The sequence below is a fragment of the Oncorhynchus kisutch genome, linkage group LG21, assembly GCF_002021735.2.
Source record: "Oncorhynchus kisutch isolate 150728-3 linkage group LG21, Okis_V2, whole genome shotgun sequence".
NCBI lineage: Eukaryota > Metazoa > Chordata > Actinopteri > Salmoniformes > Salmonidae > Oncorhynchus > Oncorhynchus kisutch.
Window position 1 is genome coordinate 18,307,490 of NC_034194.2, and position 27,072 is coordinate 18,334,561.

General features: G+C 41.8%; 2 protein-coding genes across 5 annotated transcripts; one reads left to right on the forward strand and one right to left on the reverse strand.

Moving 5' to 3' along the window:
• Window positions 1–86: 86 nt before the first annotated feature.
• LOC109866392 (tetratricopeptide repeat protein 13) lies at window positions 87–16,893 on the reverse strand. 4 transcript variants are annotated; one of them, XR_002251685.2, is made up of 23 exons: window positions 16,656–16,847; window positions 14,526–14,620; window positions 14,346–14,421; window positions 14,193–14,263; window positions 13,180–13,245; window positions 12,839–12,931; window positions 12,415–12,531; window positions 12,201–12,311; window positions 12,003–12,085; window positions 11,731–11,872; window positions 10,775–10,949; window positions 9,908–10,064; window positions 9,567–9,697; window positions 9,153–9,285; window positions 8,895–8,987; window positions 8,674–8,757; window positions 8,070–8,154; window positions 7,049–7,155; window positions 4,091–4,300; window positions 3,618–3,697; window positions 3,375–3,453; window positions 3,119–3,198; window positions 87–1,267 (listed from the first exon to the last, which is right to left on the reverse strand). XR_002251685.2 is itself a non-coding variant. In XM_020455044.2 (23 exons), exons 1-23 carry the CDS (start codon window positions 16,819–16,821, stop codon window positions 1,153–1,155), a joined length of 2,478 nt encoding a protein of 825 aa, XP_020310633.1. In that variant the 5' UTR covers window positions 16,822–16,893; the 3' UTR covers window positions 87–1,152. The 4 variants fall into 4 exon arrangements, 2 of the variants coding, with proteins under 2 accessions (XP_020310633.1, XP_020310634.1); XR_004204669.1 differs by having other exon boundaries at window positions 7,049–7,158; XM_020455044.2 differs by having other exon boundaries at window positions 4,091–4,226; window positions 7,049–7,158; window positions 16,656–16,893.
• arv1 (ARV1 homolog, fatty acid homeostasis modulator) lies at window positions 15,189–24,821 on the forward strand. Its single transcript, XM_020455046.2, has 5 exons — window positions 15,189–17,101; window positions 17,458–17,577; window positions 17,737–17,890; window positions 18,124–18,345; window positions 22,400–24,821. The coding sequence occupies exons 1-5, from the start codon at window positions 17,009–17,011 to the stop codon at window positions 22,525–22,527; spliced, it is 717 nt and encodes a 238-aa protein (XP_020310635.1). The 5' UTR covers window positions 15,189–17,008; the 3' UTR covers window positions 22,528–24,821.
• Window positions 24,822–27,072: the final 2,251 nt, after the last annotated feature.

Sequence of the window (27,072 nt, forward strand, 5' to 3'; positions counted from 1 at the left end):
TAAACATCTTTGTGGGTGATGTGGCACAACTGTAAATAAACATGTAATTATCACCTCTGGTTGAATTGAAATAAGAAACAAACCACTAATTTGTCAACCAATTGTATTGAACATACCAATTCCCCAAAATCTCCAGATTTCATTCCTTCAAGTTTAAAACTTCAAGATGGGACATATTGCTCACTTAAAAATCCACATTTGAGCTGTAATAAACATAGCAAATTCACCCAGTGCTAAAATAAAATAAAAAAATCCCAGCAATTCAGCACAATCATTGATATGGAAACATTATTAAACAGTAGTTCTGCCAAAAAAAGACAATTAAGCAGTGATCCCTGTTGTGATCCTCTGGAGCTCATTCAATAAGGACCCATGCAGGCAATGCATATTCTATCCTGTCATTAACAGTAAAAGGGTAAGTGGGGAACATAAACTGAAAACCAAAGCTTGTCCTGACATGAGGTTCTTCAGAGCAATTGAACAAAATCCCCAAAATGAATCCCTGAACGTTTGTTCTAATGTTGTGTCTATAAGACCATGGTCAAATTATTCAAACATTTTACAAAAAAAAGAAAAGCAACAATGAAAATCACAGAGGTCTCAAAATAAACCCAGAGGAATGATATCATGGCACAATGTGTTCTTTTCCCAAAACAAGTTGGACACAACCTGAAACCAACCCTTCCTCGTGCCCTTTTTGGGTCAAGATAAAAACAATTCCAGAAAATGGCAATGGCACAGAGCAACACTGTCCAATATCAACAAGACTAAATAAAAGGATTGCTTCACTTTTCTAAATGTTCAAGTATCCCAAGTGGAACTGCATAGCCCTGAAGTTAAGTTTACATCTTAGAATCTCATCCCACACTTTCTCTGCTTAGACTGAATAGCTGTGAGGGTTGTTAAAAACAGAATTGTGGCAATCACAATCGAGAGATTACCTATCATTCAAATGAATGTAATTAGTTACATTTCGTAGCTTTTACATACTAGACACTAGGGTTTTGCTGGTATTGCATACATAGGGCCATACCTGAACAACATGTAGTTGCTCTGAATCATTTTTAGACAGACATTGTGCTTTGGGGGTTGAGCTTGGCCAGAGACTATGAGCAGACAGACAGGCCCTTGTTCTCATCAGAAGAAGTGGTGTTAGGACTTCTTTGGACAGTGCGATGTGGAGTCCGTGTTGAGGACCTCAATCATGGTTCTAGTCGTTGGGAAGGTTCCTGCTACTGACGGAAGACTCTGGTACCACACTGGTAGGCTAAGAGAATAAATATTAAAAAATAAATATCTACACAGTACCACACCTACTCATTCAAGGGTTTTTCTTATTTTTTCTTATTTTCTACATTGCAGAATAATAGTGAAGACTATGAAATAACACATATGGAATCATGTAGTAAGCAAAAAAAGTTAATAAATCAAAATATATTTCAGATTCTTCAAAGTAGCCATCCTTTGCCTTGACAGCTTTGCATTTTCTCAACCAGCTTCATGAGGCAGTTAGCAGGAATTCATTTTCAATTAACAGGTGTGCCTTGTTAAAAGTTAATTTGTGGAATGGTGTGCCTTGTTAAAAGTTAATTTGTGGAATTAATTTCCTTCTTCATGTGTTTGAGCCAATCAGTTGTGTTGTGACAAGGTAGGGGTGGTATACAGAAGATAGCCCTATTTGGTAAAATACCAAGTCCATATTATGGCAAGAACAGCTCAAATAAGCAAAGAGAACAGTCCACCATTGCGTTAAGACATGAAGGTCAGTCAATCTGGAACATTTCAAGAACTTTGAAAGTTTCTTCAAGTGCAGATGCAAAAACCATCAAGCACTATGATGAAACTGGCTCTCATGAGGACTGCCACAGGAATGGAAGACTCAGAGTTACCTCTGCTGCAGAGGATAAGTTCATTAGAGTTAACTGCACCTCAGATTGCAGCCCAAATAAATGCTTCAGAGTTCAAGTAACAGACACATCTCAACATCAACTGTTCAGAGGAGACTGTGGGAATCAGGCCTTCATGATTGAATTGCTGCAAAGAAACCACTACTAAAGGATACCAATAATAAGACTTGCTTGGGCCAAGAAACATGAGCAATGGACATTAGACCGGTGGAAATCTGTCCTTTGGTCTGATGAGTCCAAATTTTAGATTTTTGGTTCAAACCGCTGTGTCTTTGTGAAATGGAGAGTAGGTCAATGGATGATTTCCGCATGTGTGGTTCCCACCGTGAAGCATGGCGGTGGTGGTGCGATGGTGCTTTGCTGGTGACACAGTCTGATTTATTTAGAATTCCAGCATGGCAACCACAGCATTCTGCAGTGATACGACATCCCATCTGGTTTGAGCTTAGTGGGACTATCAGTGGGACAATGACCCAACACACCTCCAGGCTGTGTAAGGGCTATTTGACCAAGAAGAAGAGTGATAGAGTGCTGCATCAGATTTTTTTAATTTAACTAGGCAAGTCAGTTAAGAACAAATCCCTATTTACAATGACAGCCTACCGGGGAACAATGGGTTAACTGCCTTAACTGTTCAGGGGCAGAACAACAGATTTTTTTACTTTGGCAGTTCGGGGATTTTATCCAGCAACCTTTCGGTTACTGGCCCAATGCTCTAACCACTAGGCTACCTGCAGCCCCCAGATGACCTGGCCTCCACAATCCCCCAACCTCAACCCAATTGAGATGGTTTGGGATGAGTTGGACCGCAGAGTGAAGGAAAAGCACCAAACAAGTGTTCAGTATATGTGGGAACTCCTTCAAGACTGTTGGAAAATCATTCCTTATGAAGCTGGTTGAGAGAATGCCAAGAGAGTGCAACGCTGTCATCAAGGCAAAGGGTTGCTACTTTGAAGAATCTAAAACATAACATATATTTTGATTTGTTTAACACTTTTTTAGTGACTACATGATTCCATATGTGTTATTTCATAGTTTTGATATCTTCACTATTATTCTACAATGTGGAAAATAGTCAAAATAAAGAAAATGAGTAGGTGTCTCCAAACTTTTGACTGATACTGTATATGGTTATCAATACACATAGAAATAAATAATTGGCCAACTTATGTGTTTAAAGGTGATGCAAGTGGATATGCCGAGCTACTCACCTCTTTAAATTCATCCAGTTTTTTGCTGTTTTACTAAAGCTGTCAGGACTGTGTGTTGTCATGGCTTCAAAATCAACCAACTGGAGGAATAAAAATAATAAAAATAATCATAAACAAGGAAAATGCTTAAAAACAGGCTCATTGATAACTACATATAATATACATGATTATGAATAACACATTTTCCACCACTGGAAAATGTAATGTATTATAATGATGTGGTGTAAAGTAGAGCAAAACTATTCAGCAATATTACCTTCCCTTTGGGGATTCTGCCTATCACCTCCTTTCCACTGGCCATCAGTGCTCCCATGACAACAGAGTATGCCACAACACTGTAAAGGGAAACGGGGACAAAATATAGAGAAATTAGACAGATTTCATAACTAAAAAAAGTAAAAGTAAAATCACAATTCAGACCGAACCAAACTGAAAACTGTGTCGTTACATCATGTCTTGACGGTCACAGCAGAAGAAAATGACTTGGATAACACCTTACCTAGACCCTCTGGAGAGGGGCATGAGATTACAGAAGTAGTAAACCAGGGAGAGAATTAAATTACACACTGCATCTGCATCCTGAAAGAGAGAAAACAAAACCAATTCATACTACAGGGTCCACGTAGAGGTAATATCATTATACAACAATGGGAAACTGATACTGCATGTGGGCCGTCATGATTAAGTCATGTCTGAAGTTTGTTAACTGAATTTTAACTTGGGAGGGATCTACTAAGTCCGATAAGGAACGGAATAATGTGCAAAACTGTCCGCTCCCAATTTTTCAGGGGTAGAGAGTGAATCTATCAACACGACAAAAGGACAGTTTTGGATTTACATCAGATAGTAGAGCAACATTATGGATCGGATTGTTGAGATGGCAATTCATTTCACAACTGGAAGCCAAAACTGACAGTCAGACAAAAGAAAAAACAGAGGCAATGGAAAACAAGTGATGGAGAGAGAGCATACCCCAAGTTCAGTGGACAGCATGAGAGCCTTGCCCTTGGCAGTCAGGTCTTTATAGATGGACTCAATCTCAGACTGGTACTGCTGAGTGCGTTCCTCTGTGGTCTGGGTCTCCACTGAGAACAGCATGTTGCCCACTCTAAGGCCACACAAATACACACCGTCTGAACAAACACTGTGGTCTGTAACATGGTCCATACAACCGCCGTGGTGCTGTACATCAACATTCATCAAGGGGCAGACAACAAGGTGCACTTTAGTGAAAGCTGAATCATAGTATATTCAAGCCTTGCATTCCAAGGTGTCTTAGAAAGCTTGAGCTGAATGAAAAAAAGAATTCATATCGGTTCAAATGATTTAACTAGGCAAGTCAGTTACAATGATGGCCTACACCATAGGGGCTAGGCTGTTTATACACTGCTCAAAAAAATAAAGGGAACACTTAAACAACACATTAACTCCAAATCAAACTGTCCACTTAGGAAGCAATACTGATTGACAATAAATTTCACATGCTGTTGTGCAAATGGAATAGACAACAGTTGGAAATGATAGGCAATTAGCAAGACACCCCCAATAAAGGAGTGGTTCTGCAGGTGGTGACCACAGACCACTTCTCAGTTCCTATGCTTCCTGGCTGATGTTTTGGTCACTTTTGAATGCTGGCGGTGCTTTCACTCTAGTGGTAGCATGAGACGGAGTCTACAACCCACACAAGTGGCTCAGGTAGTGCAGCTCATCCAGGATGGCACATCAATGCGAGCTGTGGCAAGGTTTGCTGTGTCTGTCAGCGTAGTGTCCAGAGCATGGAGGCGCTACCAGGAGACAGGCCAGTACATCAGGAGACATGGAGGCCGTAGGAGGGCAACAACCCAGCAGCAGGACCGCTACCTCCGCCTTTGTGCAAGGAGGAGCACTGCCAGAGCCCTGCAAAATGACTTCCAGCAGGCCACAAATGTGCATGTGTCTGCTCAAACGGTCAGAAACAGACTCCATGAGGGTGGTATGAGGGCCCGACGTCCACAGGTGGGGGTTGTGCTTACAGCCCAACACCGTGCAGGACGTTTGGCATTTGCCAGAGAACACCAAGATTGGCGAATTCGCCACTGGCGCCCTGTGCTCTTCACAGATGAAAGCAGGTTCACACTGAGCACATGTGACAGACGTGACAGAGTCTGGAGACGCCGTAGAGAACGTTCTGCTGCCTGCAACATCCTCCAGCATGACCGGTTTGGCGGTGGGTCAGTCATGGTCTTTGGGGGGCCGCACAGCCCTCCATGTGCTCGCCAGAGGTAGCCTGACTGCCATTAGGTACCGAGATGAGATCCCCAGACCCCTTGTGAGACTATATGCTGGTGCGGTTGGCCCTGGGTTCCTCCTAATTCAAGCCAATGCTAGACCTCATGTGGCTGGAGTGTGTCAGCAGTTCCTGCAAGAGGAAGCCATTGATGCTATGGACTGGCCTGCCCGTTCCCCAGACCTGAATCTAATTGAGCACATCTGGGACATTATGTCTCGCTCCATCCACCAACGCCACGTTGTACCACAGACTGTCCAGGAGTTGGCGGATGCTTTAGTCCAGGTCTGGGAGGAGATCCCTCAGGAGACCATCCGTCACCTCATCAGGAGCATGCCCAGGCATTGTAGGGAGGTCATACAGGCACGTGGAGGCCACACACACTACTGAGCCTCATTTTGACTTGTTTTAAGGACATTACATCAAAGTTGGATCAGCCTGTAGTGTGGTTTTCCACTTGAATTTTGAGTGTGACTCCAAATCCAGACCTCCATGGGTTGATACATTTGATTTCCATTGATAATTTGTGTGATTTTGTTGTCAGCACATTCAACTATGTAAAGAAAAAAGTATTTAATAAGAATATTTCATTCGTTCAGATCTAGGATGTTATTTTAGTGTTCCCTTTATTTTTTTAGCAGTGTATTTCATTTCTCAAGCGCAACTATTTATTTTTTTGATGATGTTCCACACTTGAGGAATCCTATACAATAGGTTTCTCACTGCAGCTCTTGCCTCTTGCAGTTTGTGTTTTTGTTCTGCAACCCCAAATGGACTGATTGTCTGGTTCTTTCCCATCACGGGGCTTTTTGGGAAAGGTAGATTTTATTTCCCTGTTCAACATGGTTTTAGCAAGGAAAGGATTAGTTGTTTCTACTACATAATGTAACTGGAATGCAATGTCAACAAACAGACCTAGAACATTTGTTAAAAAGTTCCCTGACAGAAACATCTGAGCTGTGAATTCAAATAACAAAAATGTTATTCATTGAAGCACAGGTAACTGCCAAAATAAAGGAAACACCAACATAAAGCGTCTACATAGGGCGTTGGGCCACCACGAGCCGGTGAACAGCTTCACAGCACCTCGGCATAGATTCTACAAGTGTCTGGAACTCTATTGGAGGGACGCGACACCATTCTTCCACAAGGAATTCCATCATTTGGTGTTTTGTTGATGGTGGTGGAAAACCCTGTCTCGGGCTCCACTCCAGATTCTCCCATTAGTGTTCAATTGGGTTGAGATCTGGTGACTGAAACGGCCATGGATTATGGTTTACATCATTTACATGCTTGTCTAACCAATCAGCGACCACTCGTGCCCTGTGGATGGGGGCATTGTCATCCTATGGGGGCATAGTCTTTGGTAGCCAAAATAATGGCCTGACAGCTGTGTGGAACCACCGGCTTTCAATATACTTTGTATCCCTCATTTACTCAAGTGTTTACATTATGTTGGCAGTTACATGTATTTAACTGCTTTCAACGAACCCAAGTTGACATACCAAACCCTGCCATTTTCACACAATAAATGATGTTCCATGATGGGAAAAATTCTCAAATTTCCATTTGATTGGAAAATCTTAGGTAAACCACTGATGGAGGTAGACTATAATGTCAAGAGCTCAGTTCTTTATTCATGTATTAGAACCAAATAAACTGACCTGTCTCCTGTTATGGTGATTGTGAAGCCGTCATATTCTTTGCCAGGGTCTTTTAGACTGGGCACTTTGGAGTTAACTGTGAAGCCATCTCTCGTTTTACTGTTAAACTGCTTCAGGATAGAAATGCAAAACAGCAGCAAATCAGACATTCTATCAGCGTTGAAACACAAGCCAAGCATTGACATTCACATTATGTTTACATTCTAAAATATGTCAGAATAATGTGGGCATTGACTGACTAAATACAGCAATAGATTATCCTGACACAAACACACTAATGAAGTCTGTCCATGTGGTAGCTTTACTCAGTCTTGCCATTTGAGAAGAGTTATTGAGGGGTTATTGTATCATGTTCTAAAACGAGAAAGCGAAATAAAAATGAGTACCCTTTGTAATTAAACGCTTTGTATGGAAAAGCAAGTTGTGGCCAACATTTGACATGGTCTCTCTTGCTCATAATGCTCGGCTTTACCTTATTAACGAAAGCAACAGACTAGCGCAACACCCGTCAATTGAAACAAACAAAAGCGGCAACATCTCTTAAAAACCGATCAGAAATTAAATCCCGGAATAAGTATATTGCTACAAGTGTCTGGAAGCATATTCAATGATTCCTTCATTGTGCATCGCAAATATTCAACCAAGACTTTAAACTTCAAAAGCCTTGCCTTAGCGTTTACTGGTGAGCTAGATATCATAACTTGGAACATCTTTCCTACCCCTACTGTATCACTGTCGGTCTTTGATGAGCTGCTCCACCAAACAACCAGCTGTTTGAGAGCTGTGCACCCTCTCTGCCTGACAAATTATCTAGGCTGTGCAACGCGCATGTGATAAATAATCAACAAACTAACAGCTTCGGGAATTTCGTTTTTTGAATCAATTATATAGCCTAGATTAAAAATAGCATTATTACAACAACAAAAATCACTAGCCCATGCGGGCCACTGACGGGTATTGTCGACTGGCCCAGAGGGTTTCCTCAACCCCCCCTGTATGTCTAACCCTGTGTTCTTATTACCTTCATTATGGGGAGAAGGTCTTCCACCGTGTTCACATTTTCCAGTGCTTGTCTGACTTCCAGTAGGCCTCTTGGGTTGTATGCCCTGAGGACAATGCATCAGTAAGTCAACATACAGTGCATTCTGAAAGTATTCAGACCCTTTCCCTTTTTCCACATTTTCTTAAGTTACAGCCTTATTCTAAAATGGATTATATTATCCCCCCCATAAATCTACACACAATACCCCGGAGACCGGAAAATAGCTGTGCAGCGTCCAAGATCTGCAGAGAATAATGGGAGAAACTCCCCAAATACAGGTGTGCCAAGCTTGTAGTGTCTTACCCAAGAAGACTTGCGGCTGTAATCGCACACAAAGGTGCTTCAATAAAGTACTGAGTAAAGGGTCTTGTATACGTTTACTTTGTATACATGTGCTTTGTCATTATGGGGTTTTGTGTGTAGATTGATGAGGAAAACAATTGAATCCATTTCAGAATAAGGCTGTAACGTAACTAAATGTGGAAAAAGTCAAGGGGTCTGAATACTTTCTGAATGCACTGTATATCACCGTGTAAAAAATATTTCTCTAATAAACCATCTGTATTTTCTTTAAAAGGCACACCTGTGGTAAACCAATATTCTGTCTTTGATGAAATTGAGTATGTTGTCAAAGTAGGCCAAGTATCTTATGTTGATGATTTGTCCTCTGTGGAAACAAACAAAACAGGAAAACCACATAATGAAAAGGAATATCTAAAAATACAACTTGACTCAACAGTTGTGTGTCAGATTTATACAGCGACTATCTTTGAGACGATTTGATGTCATTTTCCTTTAGGTTACCTGATGAGGTTAATGTGGTTATTGAACCCTCGGCTGAGACTTCTGGCAGGCATCTGGTCCAGCCACAGAACAGGCTGGTCTGGATCAGCGATCCTTCAGAGGGACAGAATACCACAATGACTTGAAACATGTACCAAACCTCCGACTGACAATACAGAAACAGACAGGGTGGTGATTGACACTGCAGATGCCCATTGTGGTAATAACATTTTGTTTAAAAAAAAGTTACTATAAAACAATCTCACACCCAAGCCTCACCTCCTCCATTTGACGGCAATATCGAACATGTCTCTCCACTGCATCTGCCTGGTTTTGCCGTTGACTCGCACCTTTGAATTGCTCCAGGTGCGCTGCATAGCCTGCATGACCTCCAGGGTTGCTAGGCCCATGGCTATTGAGGTGAAACACAGCACACATTTAATTTACTGTTATGGAGCTACTGGATTAAAGCCATAGGATGGGGTGAGACAATATGTATACTAGAAAGACCAACATGTACAATAGTTTGTTATGTTGAAATGAGTTCCAGCATGCACATTGTTTTTAAACAAAGGACATGTTGTTCAGGGCTGATAGTCATATTGAAACTGACAGAATTACTTCATCTGATTTCAGCCAAGAATGTACAACAGATTTGAGGCTGAACTCAAATGTGCTCGGGATCTCACCCACCTCTGTGTATTCTGCGATTGGGAAGAAATCCTGGTGTGTCGTATTGCATAAGGGCACCAAGGTGATCAGCAGCGCAAATGAGCTTCTGAACTTCAATGTTGTAGCTTTCAAAGTTCTGAGGTAGAACATCCCTACAACGGCAAGGCACGAAAAAAGATAAGTTGGGCAGGTTACAAATGGGTTGAATAGCACAAACACTCAGTAGGTCAAAGTCATCTACTGTAAATGAGCCTGCTCCATTACCCATCAGTTAGCCTATACTACTATTATACTACCTATACCTGGCAGAAAATACTGAACTATGTTCAGTCAGAAGCAGGTTTATATCCCTTTAAACTCACTTAATATGAGGCTGCAGTCCTGGCTGCTCCTCATAGTCCTCTATAAGGAAAGGAAGGTGTTTTGCCCAGTGGTTTTTGAAGTTCCCTGGAAGATCCTGATCAACATTGTATTCTGCCACAGGTTTGTCGAGATGTGAGTGCAAGTAGCGAGAGTATTCTGTGGGGGGGAAATGACATGAGGAAAATTCTAACCATATCTCCATAGGCAAGAAATTATCAAAGACACAACATTCCGCTCCAGATTGAAATGTTAGTTCGGGAGGTCACTATAGCTGGCTAAACTCCTCGGTGAAGGAAGTTTCTGATGAACTCCACCAAAGGAGTGGAGCTGAGACCAGGCTTTGTGGAATTCAACTTAGGCTACATCGACTCGCTCAAGGTCAATATTTACATTTCAATGATGAAATGCTTACCTTGTACCCATGTTTGTCCTCCGTAGTCACGTGACTTTCTTCGTTTGCTGAAATCCACACTTTTTCAATAAACAATCAAATACAACCGCCGACTGTTTGCTCATTGCTGTTGCTCTAAAATGGCAACTCAGCGCAAATGCGGCAATTGAATCTCAACAAGGAAACAGTCGGTGGCTGTATTTGATTAACGTTTACAGAAAAAGCATGAATTTCAGCAAAGAAAGGCACGCAACTACAGAGGACAAACATAGGTAGTACACATAGTAAGAATTTCATATTTTTTTAATTTCTTTCTCTTAAAAAAAAAGAAAAAAGAATTGACCTTGGGTGAATCGATTTTAGGTAAGCTGAATTCCAGAAAGCCTGGTCTCTTCTCCACTCCGTTGGTGAAGTTCATCAGAAACTTCCTTCACTGTGGAGTTTAGTCAGCTAAGGTCCCTAATGCTACGCTCACCTCGGAGGTATTTCACTTTGAGATATTCCGAGCTTGCCTTCTGGCCCAGCAGAGGGTCATTCAACATGACTTTAGTCTGAGCCTTGATGCCTTCATAGAACTGCCCCATGGACACGTGGCTCAGACCCTTCATGTACTGACATACCTCGTTGTAGGGCTCCAACTGTAGACACCTCTGAAAAACACAACACGGAGATGTTACACATCAAGTCCAATGACACACATAGGTGTAAGAATTAAAAAACGGAGGGAGGGAACCTCAAATTAACTCTGACTCAAAGTGGATGTCACTGCAGTCACTTAACCTTTCGGTGTTGACTGTGTGAACAGCCTGAGGCTAACAGCTCTAGCCTGGTGAGTCATGACCCCCACCAAAACACATTCTCCACAGGCATCCTGGGAAGCACATGACAAAGTCATGCAAGGTGATGTAACAGTAACCGTCATAGTAACGCGTGAGGCCTACTGAGTCGTCACAGCGGGGCTGCTGATGGGACAGTAGGCAAATAGGCAGGGCGTTTACACTGCCAAATGACATCATGGGGACAGAGAGAGGATTTGGAATGATGACGACAGTCAAAGTGTGGCCTACGTGACACGAGTCTGATCAGGGGCAGTTCGTTAGACTGCGATGCCATCAACCGCCTGATGCCACAGTGAAAACAAAGCAATCGCAGAATCGCTTGTAACGGCTGGATTGATATTATAAAGCGAGTGGGACAAGTATTGATCCGAAGGGGTTCTCTCTAGGCAGCATGCTTAGAAAAACTGATGCAAATGAGAATCATTTGAATGGCAGGCCAGCCCCACCCTAGCCAGTACTATTACACATACAGCCCACAGTAAAGCAGTCTGTTATCATGAGAGGGGAGATGCAGAATAACTAATTCAGCTGTACTGTAATTGGTAGACTGATATCGAGTCCGGAGAAAGAAGCTGTGCGACGCGGCCATTACCTTGAAGTTGCCAACTGCCTCCTGGAGACTGCCATGGTGGTACAGCATCATGCCTCTCAGCTGCAGAGACTGGATGTGGTTCTGGTTGAGCATCAGGGCTTTCTGGAAGCTCTCCATAGCTGCCTCAAAGTCTCCAAGCTCCCTACAGACAGGACACAGGGATCACTCACTGCATTGGCCCCATGAGTACTAAGGCCCTGACCTTTTCCTGACCAACGATGTGAACTGACCAGGTTGAAACCAAAGCAGGTCATAGAGCCTCCCCACTGTACCTGTAGGCCTGTCCGAGACTTTTGTACGCATCTATGAAGTCAGATTTTAATTTCAGGGCCTCCTTGAATGTTTCGATGGCTTCCTGAATGGGGGACAAGATTGTGTCGTAAACATGCAGTGATTTAACCAAAAAAAACAGGCTACACTGGCAGTACTCAAAGTTGAGCAACTATGATTTTCTACAAAAATGTCTATACCTTTAGCATTCCTCTGTGGAAGAATGTTAGACCTTTGTATAGCATGGCAATGGGCTGATTTTTCTTCAGATCCAAAGACTGTTGAAAATCCTCCATAGCTGCCACATAATCCTATTTGGGGAAAAACGACATCAGAAAACCAACTATGAGAACTTTATATATCAACACCACCAATCAGAGACCCCATATACAGATCATGGTTTGTCAGTCTGACCTCTGCGATAAAGAGCAGAGTTCCTCTGTGTCTGTAGAGGCGGGCGGAGGGCTGGAGCTGGATGGCTTTGGAGAGATCACTCAGAGCCTCACTGATCCTCCCAAGCGGAGAAAGGATCTGCAAGTATATTATCCAAAAGGTCTAATGGTCTAGTAACTAGACTACTTCAAGGCATAGCGTTAATACAACAGCAGTTGCCTCCTGTGTAAGATTTATTTTTAAAGCCTGCTTAAGAGAATAACACTGCCCTCACTCATTTGTAACCATTTTGCATGGGGTGACACAGAAACTTGCCCCATTTAAAAACAGACATGCAATTCAAGCATGATAGTAAACACCAATGAAAACCAATACCCTAACGCAAGGTATAACACAAACAGCGGGTTAACCCATGAAGCATTAACAGGCCTAGCATTATCCTCACCTCTGCCCGCTGTTCGTATACCTCAGGGCGGTTGGGCTCCAGAGTGATGACTCGGCTCAACTCGAACAGTGCCAAGTCTGCATTCTTGATGTCCTTCCATAGGAGAAAAGAAGAGAGACAGTGTGACCCCTATTGGACACACCAGGACACAAAAAAAAGAAAAAAAGAAGGCCACTCGCAGCCTTCATCAATCACATCCACTGACAAGCACATATACTAACTGCTGAGCATTGCAGATTAGATTTTTATTTATGATGTGTCATCCTGAAAACATTTGCTGTGAATAAAACTGCTGGTATCAACATTCTGTGAACTAGTATCATGCCGCTGTGATCACTTACCTGCAGACTCTTTTTCCCGTATGCTATCCCTCTCCCGTAGATGGCACTGACTACCTCTGGATCCCCCTAGTAGAGGACAACACACACTGATATGTCCTCCATTGCAAACTGCACAACATATTCAAAGCAGGGAGAAAAGAGGGGAAGCACTGTAACGTAAACAAGGCAACAGTAAACATGTCGTCCCCCACGAATGATGCAATTAGTGACAACAATTCAAAGCAGACTACACTGACAGTAACAAAATGTGTGCCCGTTATAGCGCCATGAATGTTCTCGTCGATATGAATGTTCTTGCATATGTTGTGTCTTGACAGTGTTTGCAACATGTGTACCAAATGTTGTTAAAGTATGATTATCTGTGACTGATTTAGATGCATTTATGTGCCAGACCACGCCCACGTGAATGTTCATTGGTCAATAGCGGCCATGTTATTTTAGGTACTAGTCTGGAAAATATTGCATTGAGAGACCTTTGTCCTTAGATGCCGCATAACAAGTTTCATGCGGATTGGTCATTCTTTGCTAGAAGAGTACCGTTTTAAGTGTTTAAAAAATTCAAAATGGTGGAAAAGCCATCATGGCGGGCCATAGGGGTCCCTGGGGCGCATTTGTTCCTTGTGAGGAGAGGGACCTACATACTGAATTTCATGACTTTATCTCAAATGGGGTGAGGGGCGTGACCTTTCAAAGTTTGCATTTTCAATCGCTTGTTATAGCGCCACCATATGGCCAATCAGTGTAATTTATTAAATGCAGGATCTCTACGGCAAGACGCATCATTCACCCAAGTTTAGTCAAAATCGCACCAGTGCTGTCTGAGAGATTGAGTGAGACGAACGGAGACAGATCGACAGTTCGGGGGCCGATGAAGTCTGTACGTCTGTCTCTCTACTATTAATATATTTGTCTAAACAAAAAAACATGCATTATTCAAAACTGTCAAGAAGGCCAGACCAAGACATGTACAAAGATGAGTGTTGTAATTCATGCATCTATGAATGTTAACCAACCTGTAGTAACAAGGAGAAGTGTTTGATGGCTTCATCGTACAGGCCATTGCCAATAAGAACATATCCTATAGCTGCAATGAAATGAATAATGAGAGTCAAGCAATGTATAGCTAACACTCCACAAACCAAACTCTTTCAGGAATAACTTCTTACCAAGCTCCTCATTTGTGTTGTGGTTGTCCACTGCAAAAGGGAATCGCTTCTGCTCTATGAACAACTTGGCTTGTCTCTGTTTGAACGAAGACAATGGTAGTTATTCCACTACAATAAGTCAGTCAAACAGAAATGCCCAGGCAAAAGCACTGAGATCTCAGTGAATTTGCTGCATCTCACCAGGATTTTCTCTGCGTTGAGAGAGAAGACAGACTCGCATGGTGGGTTGCTTCCTTCCTCACAGTCTGGGTCCTCCAACTGTAGAATAAAGGACTCTGTAGGGAAATATACAGCATCAGACAACAAAGCACCCAGACTGCTGCCAACTTGGTCATTATGGTGACACACACACAAACTCAGGTGTGATGTTCGGATGTACCGATCCTGTGCAAGTGTTGTTACACGTGGTCTGCCACTGCGAGGACGATCAGCTGTCTGTCCTGTCTCCCTTTAGCTCTGTCTTAGATGTCTCACAGTAAGGACATTGGGATTTATTGCCCTGGCCACATCTGCAGTCCTCATGCCTCCTTGCAGCATGCCTAAGGCACATTCACGCAGATGAGCAGGGACCTTGGGCATCTTTCTTTTGGTGTTTTTCAGAGTCAGTAGAAAGGCCTCTTTAGTGTCCTAAGTTTTCATAACTTTGACCTTAATTGCCTACCGTCTGTAAGATGTTAGTGTCTTAACGACCGTTCCACAGGTGCATGTTCATTAATTGTTTATGGTTCATTGAACAAGCATGGGAAACAGTGTTTAAACCCTTTACAATGAAGATCTGTGAAGTTATTTGGATTTTTACAAATTATCTTTGAAAGACAGGGTCCTGAAAAGGGGACGTTTCTTTTTTTTGCTGACTTTGTGTGTGTATAGTGTATATATATATATATATATATATATATATATATAAAACCACAGACACACACACACTAGTTTATTAGGTACAGCCATCTAGTGGGTTGGACCCCCTTTTGCCTCCAAAACAGACTGAATTTTTCAGGGCATGGAAATGTTGCTCAATTGGTATCAAGCGACCTAACGCGTGCCAGGAAACATTCCCCGCACAATTACACCACCAGCACTAGCTTGTACTGTTGACACCAGGCAGAATGGGGCCATGGACTCATGCTGCTTAGGCCAAATCCTGACTCCATCAGCATGACGCAACAAGAACCGGTATTCGTCGGACCAGGGCATATGTTTTTCCATTCCTCATCTGTCCAGTTTTGGTGATTGCGTGCCCAGGAGCTGCTTCTTCTTGTTTTTAGCTGATAGGAGTGAAACCCGGTGTGGTCGTCTACTGCAATAGCCCATACGTGACAAGGGCAGACGAGTTGTGAAAATCGGCATCTCGGAACGCACACCACTGTCGTACTGTTATTTGCCTGTTTGTGACCAGCATGTTAGCTTGCTCCATTCTTGGCCATTCTCCTTCCGTTTTCACCCACAGGACTGCTGCCGACTGGATGTTTTTTGTTTGTCGCACCATTCTTGGTAAACTCTAGACACTGTCATGCGTGTCATCTGTTTCTGAGATACTGGAACCAGGGCACCTGGCACCGACGATCATACCAAGCTCAAAGTCGCTTAAGTCACTCGTTTTGTCCAGTCTAACGTTGAATCAAACAGTAACACAATGCCTGCTTTATATAGCAAGCCATGGCCAAATGACACTGTAGAAGTGAACCATTTTCGTGAACAAGGTGGTGTACCCAATAAACTGGCAGGCTTCAAGGCTTCTTTCTGCCTGCAATGAAGGGACTGCTCATCAAATACTAATCCTGTATTGTTGATTGAGTCATAAAAGCCTCAACAAGTTGTGACAGTTCAGTGGGAAACCCATAGGATGATCTCATTCATTCATTCAGCAGGATATGTTTTATTCATTTGCAAAGTAATTTGATTTTCTTTCGCTACAATGCACATTCCAATACATAACCTGTTCCAACAAAACAATGAATGAGTCAGCGGGAGTTTTGAGTTGCGCTCTGGGTTACGTTCACGCTCAGGAAAGGCGTGTACTTGCTGACATCGTGTTAAAAACTTAGATACATAAGGATATCATAGCACTGCATTATTCGGGGAAACTGGGGACCTTGTCGAAGTACTTTCTGTTAGTCTTGAAAGATTAGTTGCGGGGTCTCTGATTCCACCCTGACCTTTACAATCAAATCCTAACCTCTACGAGTTCTCTCTCGCTTGCTATGTAACTTCCTGTTAACGGGTGCGGAAGAATAGGTTTGGTTAGTTTAGCTAGCTGCCTACACAGCGAGTTACGAGGACGTGGCAAAACTGTGTTAAAAGACCGCTTACCGCAATCCGTTGTGTATTCCTCCCACTCTGACGGAGAGCTGCAACCATGTTTGTGCAGTTCGCTATTGAAGAAAGTGAGCGTAGAGAGGTATTCCGTGGAAAATATAGCACGGGATAAGTACAGAAGTGAGAGAGCTACCACAACAACACTGCCAGCAGGTGCCATGTTGTGTTTGATGTGTAGGTGAGGAGCGCTGGAGCTTTGGTAATGTAGTTCCCGTGTTCCTACTCCCCACCGTGAACTGAACTACCAGTCAAACTGTAAACGACTACAACTCCCAACCTATCACGCACAAATCAAGGAAGTCAGGTTTTTCAAGCCGGTTTCTCCATCGTTGCCAACCTAAAACAGAATGGCAAAGCGGTTTAGATGTGTTGAATGCAATAAGGACGCCCACGAGCTTCACAGAGATTACAGTAATGGGATCTTGAAGATAACCATATGTGTGAGTTGACTAGCTGGCTCATGTTGATTTATTGGTTAAGATATTAGCTAGCTAACTGGTGATGCTAGGCTTAGCTAGAAATTAAGCCAAAGGGACCTGTGACTGCCAGCTGTGTAATTTAGCTAGCTGGGTTTCTCTGCTGTTTCTATTCAAGTTATGCCTGATGATGGATTGCTAGCTGAAATGTATATAGACTTAGTGGTTGGGTCTCTACCCTTATAACAGAGTAAACAGTAAGCTAGCTATTTAGTTTAGCCATAAAAGCTGAAGAAATGTTTTTTTTTCTTTAAAAATGTTTTTGAACCTTTATTTAACTAGGCAAGTCAGTGCTTGTGGTCTGTCTCTATTTATTTCAGGGATCCTGCCAAAAGCCTGTAGACAAGTACATTGAATATGATCCCGTCATTATTCTGATTGATGCCATTTTATGCAAAACTCAAGCATTCAGACACATTCTGTTCAACACTACATTGAACGTAAGTACAGTGAGACACTGAAAAACTATTCACTAGAGTCAGAGTACAGAGCACGCTTTAGACAATGTATGCAGCTTCATCTACATTGCATTGCATTTACTCTGCAGGACAGAGGACTCAAGAAATTATGCCATGTCTTGTTGATGGTTTCTTCCACAGATTCACTGGAAGTTGTGTGTGTTTTGCCTACTGTGTGAGGCCTACCTGAGGTGGTCACAACTTCAGGGATCTGAGCAGAGCAATGACCCTGCAGACATCATTAGATACACCAAGGAATGGGATTTCTATGGCATGTTTGGGGTGGCAGCTCTTGGTGGGTATATAAAGCATGGAAAAAGGACAGTCACATTATTATTATTATTATTATTATTACTACAACTCATGCATTGTCATATGCATGTTTGCTAATGAAATGTTAATAGCAATGTTATAACAATGTTTCCAAGTGTCGTGGAAGTGACAAATCCTGCTTTCTTTACACATTGATTCCATACAAATGACAGCCTTCTGATGGTTTGTACTGATTTCATGTTCATTTGTCCACAGAATTGGGTGCGTTTTCTGTCGGAGTGCTGTCCTTCCTGTGGCTGGTTCAGTGGTTGCTTGGCTTTGACTTTGAACTGAGCTTACTGCTGAAAGCCCTCCTGCTGTCCAGCTATGGCAAAGTCCTGCTCATCCCTGCAGTCATATGGGAGCATGACTACTCCCCGCTCTGCTTCAGCCTCATCAAGCTGTTTGTGCTCACATCCAACTCTCAAGCCATAAGAGGTACGTTAAACAATTCCTCCATCAGTGTTGAAATGCTCCCATTAGTCACTCACATCTAGCTCCATCTCTATTCTTGACAATTCAGCGAGGGCTTTGGAGGGGAAACTGATTGAAAAGTTCTAATTTCTCATTATTGATACTAGAATATAACCTATTTCATACGTGACACAGACCAAAAGTATGTGGACACCTGCTCGTTGAACATCTCATTCCAAAATCATGGGCATTAATATGGAGTTGGTCCCCCCTTTTGCTGCTATAACAGCCTCCTCTCGTCTGGGAATGCTTTCCACTAGATGTGTGAACATTGTCTGCGGGACTTTCTTCCATTCAGCCACAAGAGCATTAGGTAGGTTGGCCACTGATGTTGGGTGATTAGGCCTGGCTCGCAGTCGGCATTCCAATTCATCCCAAAGGTGTTCGATGGTGTTGAGGTCAGGACTCAGTCAAGTTCTTCCACACCGATCTCATCAAACCATTTCTCTATGGACCTCGCTTTGTACACGGGAACATTATCATGCTGTAACAGGAAATGGCCTTACCCAGACTGTTGCCACAAAGTTGGAAGCACAGAATCATCTAGAATGTCATTATATGCTGTGTTGTTAAGATTTCCCTTGACTGGAACTAAAGGGCCTTAGCCCGAACCATGAAAAACAGCCCCAGACCATTATTTCAACTCCACCAAACTGTACAATTGGCACCATGCATTGGGACAGGTAGCGTTCCCCTGGTGTCCGACAAACCCAGATTCACCATCTGCCAGATAAAGAAGCGTGATTCATCACTCCAGAGAACGCGTTTCCACTGCTCCATTATCCAATGGCAGCGAGCTTTACACCACTCCAGCCGACACTTGGCATTCTACATGGTGATACCCCTCATTTGAAGGGGTGTCCACATACTTTTGTATATATAGTGTAAAAAAATCACCATAGATATCACTTTTTCAATTAAAGGGTAAATGGACGGCTCACAGGGTATTGATTGGGAGGCTAGGAGCACTAGTGTGCACCAGCAGATGGCAGCTCTTACTCCTAGCTTGAATCTATGTTAGAACATGAATTTAGTTGTTCTCTAGAGTTACTAAAATAGGCAGTTTATAAATTGTTCCAAAACTGTCCAAAGCTAATCCATTAATTAACTGGCTTACTCTTGCATTATGCTTTTTTTTGTTGTTAACCAATCAGCCGTGCAAGGCAAGCATTTGTCTCTGTGTGCCGCTGTGATTTGTCACATTTCACAGGATAATGGCCTATTGGATTTTTGTATCTGTTTATTGCACTGATGGGTTATTCAGTTTCCTGACGATAATGATTAAATGGAACTATTTCTGCAATGGATTGGATAAGGTGATTTAATCATTCGACCCTATTTGTATGGGATTCGTTTTACTGGGGGGGACGTTGGGTAATGTAACTGTGTGCACGAGCACAAAACACCACGTATGTCATTTTAGTCCCGTCCAAATCTGCCGTGTCAGTAATTTATGGGTGGCAGGAGAGTAACAATTCCAGACAGAATAACCTACTGTTTTTTGGTCAACTCCAAAGTCCTCTGATAATACTAGTCCCTTGCGAATAGACGTCCCTGTGTTTTGAGAGTAATGTCTGAGTTTGACAGGTGTTGCTCACAGTTTGAGCAAGAAAACAATAACTGATTTGATAAATTGAACAAAGTGCTGCACATAGTTTATATATGAACGGCTTACATGTATCAACATTCACAGTGAATGCTTTTATGTACTATGCCTTCAGAAACTATTCAGACCCCTTGTTGACTTTTTCCACATTTTGTTAGGTTACAGCCTTTTCCTAAAATTGATTCAAAAGTTTTTTCCCCCCATCAATCTACACACAATACCCCAATGATAAGCAAAAACAGGTTTTTAGACATTTTTGCTAATTTATAAAAAATAAACTGAAATATCACATTTAAATAACTATTCAGACTCTTTACTCAGTACTTTGTTGAAGCACCTTTGGCAACGATTACAGCCTTGACTTCTTGGGTATGATGCTACAAGCTTGGTAGACCTGTATTTGGGGAGTTTCTCTCATTCTTCTCTGCAGATTCTCTCAAGCTCTATCAGTTTGGATAGGGAGCATTGCGGCACATCTATTTTCAGGTCTCTCCAGAGATGTTCGATTGTGTTGAAGTCCGGGCTTTGGCTGGGCCATTCAAGGACATTCAGAGACTTGTCCCGAAGCCACTCCTGTGTTGTCTTTCTGCAGCATGATGCTGCCACCCATGCTTCACCGTAGGGATGGTGCCAGGTTTCCTCCAGACGCGATGCTTGGTATTCAGGCCAAAGAGTTCAATCTTGGTTTCATCAGACCAGAGAATCTTGTTTCTCAAGGTCTGAAAGTCTTTAGATGCCTTTTGGCAAACTCCAAGCAGGCTGTCATGCCTTTTACTGAGGAGTGGCTTCCGTCTGGCCACTCTACCATAAAGGCCTGAATGGTGGAGTGCTGCAGAAATGGTTGTCCTTCTGGAAGGTTCTCCCATCTCCACTGAGAAACTCTAGAGTTCTGTCAGAGTGACCATCAGGTTCTTGGTCACCTCCCTGACCAAGGCCCTTCTCCCCCGATTGCTCAGTTTGGCTGAGCGGCCAGCTCCAGAGAGAGTTTTGGTGGTTCCGAACTTCTTCCATTTAAGAATGATCTGTGCCTCGACACAATCCTGTCTGAGCTCTACGGACAATTCCTTCGACCTCATGGCTTGGTTTTTGCTCTGACAACTGTGGGACCTTTTTATATAGACATGTGTCTGCCTTTCCAAGTCATGTCCAATCTATTGAATTTACCACAGGTGGACTCCAATCAAGTTGTAGAAACATCTCAAGGATGATCAATGGAAATAGGATGCACCTAAGCTCAATTTCGAGTCTCATAGCTCCCGAGTGGCGCAGCGGTCTAAGGCACTGCATCTCAGTGCTAGAGGAATCACTGCAGACCCTGGTTCGATTACAGGCTGTATCGCAACCGGCCGTGATTGGGAGTCCCATAGGGCGGCACACAGTTGTCCCAGCGTAGGCCGTCATTGTAAATAAGAATTTGTTCTTAACTGGCTGCCTAGTTAAATAAATAAACAAAAATACAATTAAAAATCAAATCAGAGCAAAGGGTCTGAATACTTATGAAAATAAGGTATTTCCGGTTTTTATTTGTAACAAATTTGCAAAAATTTCTATAAACCTGTTTTTGCTTTGTCATTATGGGGTATTGTGTGTAGATTGCTGAGGACTTTAAAAACATTTAAATCCATTTTAGATTTAAGACTGTAAAAACAAAATGTGGAAAAAGTCAACGGGTCTGAATACTTTCCGATGTTTTGGGCATATTAATTGAATACTACCAAATGCATCAGTTAAAAAATATTGTGCCTATTAAAAATAACCCTTGCTGTTAATAGATGGCAATGCAGCATACAACTGACCTAAACTTTTTGAAATTATACATTTACTTTTTCATCCATAAAACGCATCTCAAGTGCATGTGCACTGTTTAGCTCACGCCTGAAGCCTGGGGGGCATTTAGGACGACATCTACTGCAGATCGCTAAAATATCCGAATGATTATGTTCCCACTGCCTCAATTCAAATATTATGGCAACACTATACCAATGATGGCTGGTATGGTTTAGAAACTTGGGAACCAAGCTCAAGTTATCAGTGTAGCCCTGTTATGGCCTGGACCTATTGAAATATCTTCACACCTAGAAAAAAAAAACTCCAGGTTTCCATCATAACTGTCAATATATTGAAAAAAGAATTAAGAATTACAGGCTGCAGTTTGGAAAAAAACTAATCCTGTCCGAATCGTCCTCTCGAATAACGGACATTCTGTGGTAATAATTACATAATCAACGTTCTCTAGTAATACAAGTCCCGAGGGAATAGGGCTTTAATCTCATTCGTATAAATGTTTTTCTATTCTACACCAAGTAGGAGTTTAACATGATTCCAAAGATGTTCAGAAGAAGTACTTTTCCTGCATATTGTCATGTTTGTGTCCTTGTAAGACGTGATCATTTTCTCTCCTCTCTTTTCCAGTCATTCTAAACTGCAGCAGAAGACTCTCCCTGATGGCTGTGTGTGTGGGTCTGCTGTTAGAAACGTGCGTAGCCCAGGCGTTGCAGACGCTTCCATGGAGCATACAGGACATCCTGCCGTTCCAGTGACCTGTTTCAGGCCAGTCCTGAAGAACACACTGTTACAATGGCACCTATTACACCCTGGACCATAGTGGTGAGGAGAGACTGGCAGTGCTGTGTGGAGTGTGCCTAGTGATATACAGTGATTTCCAAAAGTATTTGGACAGTGACAGTTCTTTTTTTTGGGGGGGGGGGGATTTGAAATTATACAATGACTGATGTTAAAGGCCTAGTGCAGTGAAATAATTTTTTTCCTGTTTTGTATCATATTGTACAACAGCTGATGAAACTGACACTGTAATAATGTAAACAATTTTATCAGTGTTATTTCCTGATTTGTTTCTGGTTGGAAATAAAAATCTACACATGACCTTCTAAATCAGCAGGTTTGCATGAGCGGGAGCTTTGGCTTGCCTGGTGACATCAGCAGGTGGTAATTGGTTAATAAACCAACAACAAAGAATTCCAAACATTTCTGCCAGTAACAGCTAGTTTTCAGTTTTCTCTTCGCTACTCAGACCACTCCCAGATTGTCCTAGCACAATTCCTGCTTGAGAAATATTTGTTTGCTAAAAAAACTATTTTTGTTAATTTTGATGGAAAACTAATACAGTAAGGTACCTAATTGTTACCCAGAAATGATTTGATATTGTTATAAAAATAGTTGCATTGGGCCTTTTAAAGTTCAGACTGTCAGCTTTAATTTGAGGCCATTTTCATAGCAGTTGAACCGTTCAGAAATTACAGAACTTTTTGTACATTGTCCCCCCCCATTTTAGGAAACCAAAAGTAATTGGACAAATTCACTTATGTGTATTAAGGTATTCAAAACTTCAGTAATTGTTCCCATATTCCTAGCATGATATGACTAGATCAAGCTTGTGACTCTACCAACTTGTTGGATGCATTTGCCGTTTGTTTTGGTTGTGTTTCAGATTATTTTGTGCCCAATAGAAATTAATGGTAAATAACGTATTGTCATTTTGGAGTCACTTTTATTGTAAATAAGAATAGAATATGTTTCGGAACAGGTCTACATTATTGTGGATGCTAACATGATTATAGATAATCTTCATCGTAATTAATCGTAAATAATGATGAATGAGAGTTACAGAAGAACAAATATCATACCCCCCAAGACAACCTCTGAACATTACAATAATAGGGCAGGTCAGCATTTTTGGGGGGGGGGGTATGATATTTATGCCTCTAACTTTCTCACTCATCATTATTCACGATTCATTCAGGATTATCTGTAATCATGGTAGCATCCACATGAATGTAGAAGTGTTTAGAAACATATTCTATTCTTATTTACAATAAGAGACTCCAAAATGACACAATACATTATTTACCCTTCATTTCTATTGAAGCACAACCAAAACAAACTGCAAATGCATCCAACAAGTTTGTAGAGTCACAAGCTTAATGTAGTTAGTCATTGAGTGCTAGGAATATTGTACCAAATACTAAACTGCTGATACACATATAAGTGAATTTGTCCAAATACATTGGTTCCCTACAAGGGAGGGACTATGTACAAAAAGTGCTGTAATTTTGAAACGGTTCACCCAAAACATTTATAATAATCAAATAAAAAAGCTGATAGTCTACATTAACTGCAATTTAACCTCATAGTCATTGTATCATTTCTAATCCAAAGTGCTGGAGTACAGAGCCAAAACAACAAAACATGTGTCACTGTCCAAACACTGCTAGGAAAATACTGACACTATGGACCTGACAACAACCTCTCTGTTGGGATTAGAGTTACTGAGGCCACGGGACATTCCTGAGGCTATTTGTCAAAATATCTACCACTATAGAAAGCGAGGTAGCACATCGTGAATGTATTCTTAATTCCATGCAATGCCAAAAACCACAAACTGTGTATAAGCAAAACCTACTTTGATATGGAACAGGTGTGTGTGTGTGTTACAGAAAGAATTTGCATTGATGGGCTTTACAGTAATCACATTTATTGTCTTAAATCGTTTTGAATTTAAGCTGTAAAAAAAGAGCAATACTCTCTTGGTGATCAAGCCTGTATGATTACGACTAGGAACCGTGGAATGATAAGCATTTGACACACATGCTCACAGAGGCTGGCTTTATGTGCTAAGGCCCCTTGAGACCATCTAATCGGTAATGTAGTGCATAGCCAGATATCAGTCTGCATATTTCCTGACCAAAGCCAGCTGCTTTGTTGGTATTTCTTAACTGTATAAAGCACATAAATCTGTCCACTGGGAATGCTGTTGTTGTATGCAGACAGAGCCTAAAGTCAGTGTGAATAAAGTATATTTTTGATAACTCACTGATTTTTTTCCAGCAGGTCTCATTTGTTGTTTCTCTCTTCCTTTTTTTTACAGTGATAAAAAAGTATAAAAAAATACATGTTTCTCATTCCTGCCATAACTCGGGTTCAAATGTAATGCCAAGATGCATGGTGTGTTCACAAGTTGTAACAGGACTTTACATTGTTGAGTGAACTTTGCCTTGGAATGTTTTGTTTGGTATCTTTACCCGGAGATACCTCAACTGGATCTGAGCATCTGTCAGTCTGAATGGTCCAGGATGACAAACAGTCATTGTTTTTAGACCGCACGCCTTGCAAGCAAATGTGGAATGAGAGGAGAGAAGATTTAAAAGGTGTATCCTGAATAAATACTGAGTATCAGTATCTTATCCAATCAAGAAGGCATGTCAAGTAGAAGCTAACAACCTGTAGCCTGCAGTGCTAGAACAGAGACTCATCCCCACATGTTTTCAGGGCACATACTGTTAAAACCAATAAACAGAGACCTCCTAAAGCCTTGCGTGCTGACCCAGCCCAGTGCTTTCAAACAGTGGGAACGTGTTATGAAAGGCCTCAGGTGGTCGCGGGTAATTGTATATCCATGCTTTGAAAGATTCCACTGCTTGTGAAATTGACCGATGTGCCTTAAGGACATGTCAAAACTGGTTTTAAACCCCTGTAATAATCCTTCCAAATAAAAAACACATACCTAGCTCAGTGTTGGTAATTGAGAAAGTCAAAGTGTTCCAGCAAGCTGGTGGGTGAGATTAGCAAGCTTGTAGTGAGTGTTGTACGAGCATTATTCAACCTGAGGGGTATACTACAAAGCAGCATCAAGCAGCATCGAGTTAGCCAGCTATCTTGCCTAAATATTCTGATATATATATACAGTGTATTCGGAAAATATTCAGACCCCTTGACTTTTTCCACATTTTGTTATGTTACAGCCTTATTCTAAAATATATAATTTTTTTTATCCTCATAAATGTACACACAAAACCCCATAATGACAAAGAGAAATCAGAGTTTTAGACATTTTGCGAATTTACTCTATTTTGCGAATGAGTCATTAAAACTCATTTTTCAACCACTCCACTAGTTTCTTGTTAACAAACTATTGTTTTGTCAAATCTGTTAGGACATCTACGTTGTGCATGACACAAGTCATTTTTCCAACAATTGTTTTACAGTCAGATTATTTCACTTATAATTCACTCTATCACAATTCCAGTGGTTCAGAAGTTTACATACACTACTATGCCTTTAACAGTGTGGAAAATCTCAGAAAATGATTTCATGGCTTTAGAAGATTGGAGGTGTACCTTTGGGTGTATTTCAAGGCCTACCTTCAAACTCAGTGCCTCTTTGCTTGGCATCATGGGAAATTCAAAAGAAATCAGCCAAGACCTCAGAAAATAAATTGTAGACCTCAACAAGTCTGGTTCATCCTTGGGAGCAATTTCCAAACGCCTGAAGGTACCACGTTCATCTGTACAAACAATAGTATGTAAGTTTAAACACTATGGGTCAACACAGCCGTCATACCGCTCAGGAAGGAGACGTGTTCTGTCTCCTAGAGATGAACCTACCTTGGTGCGAGAAGTGCAAATCAATCCCAGAACAACAGCAAAGGACCTTGTGAAGATGCTGGAGGAAACCGATACAAAAGTATCTATATCCACAGTAAAACGAGTCCAACATCGACATAACCTGAAAGGCCGCTCTGCAAGGAAGAAGCCACTGCTCCAAAACCGCCATAAAAATACCAGACTACAGTTTGGAACTGCAAATGGGGACAAAGATTGTACTTTTTGGAGAATTGTCCTCTGGTCTGATGAAAAAAAATAGAACTGTTTGGCCATAATGACCATTGTTATGTTTGGAGGAAACGGGGGGATGCTTGCAAGCCGAAGAACACCATCCCAACCGTGAAGCACGGGGGTGGCAGAATCATGTTGTGGGGGTGCTTTGCTGCAGGAGGGACTGGTGCACTTCACAAAATAGATGGCATCATGAGGATAGAAAATTATGTGGATATATTGAAGCAACATCTCAAGACATCAGTCAGGAAGTTAAAGCGTGGTCGCAAATGGGTCTTCCAAATGAACAATGACCCCAAGCATACTTCCAAAGTTGTGGCAAAATGGCTTAAGGACAACAAAGTCAAAGTATTGGAGTGGCCATCACAAAGCCCTGACCTCAATCCTATAGAAAATGTGTGGGCAGAACTGAAAAAGCGTGTGCGAGCAAGGAGGCCTACAAACCTGAGTCAG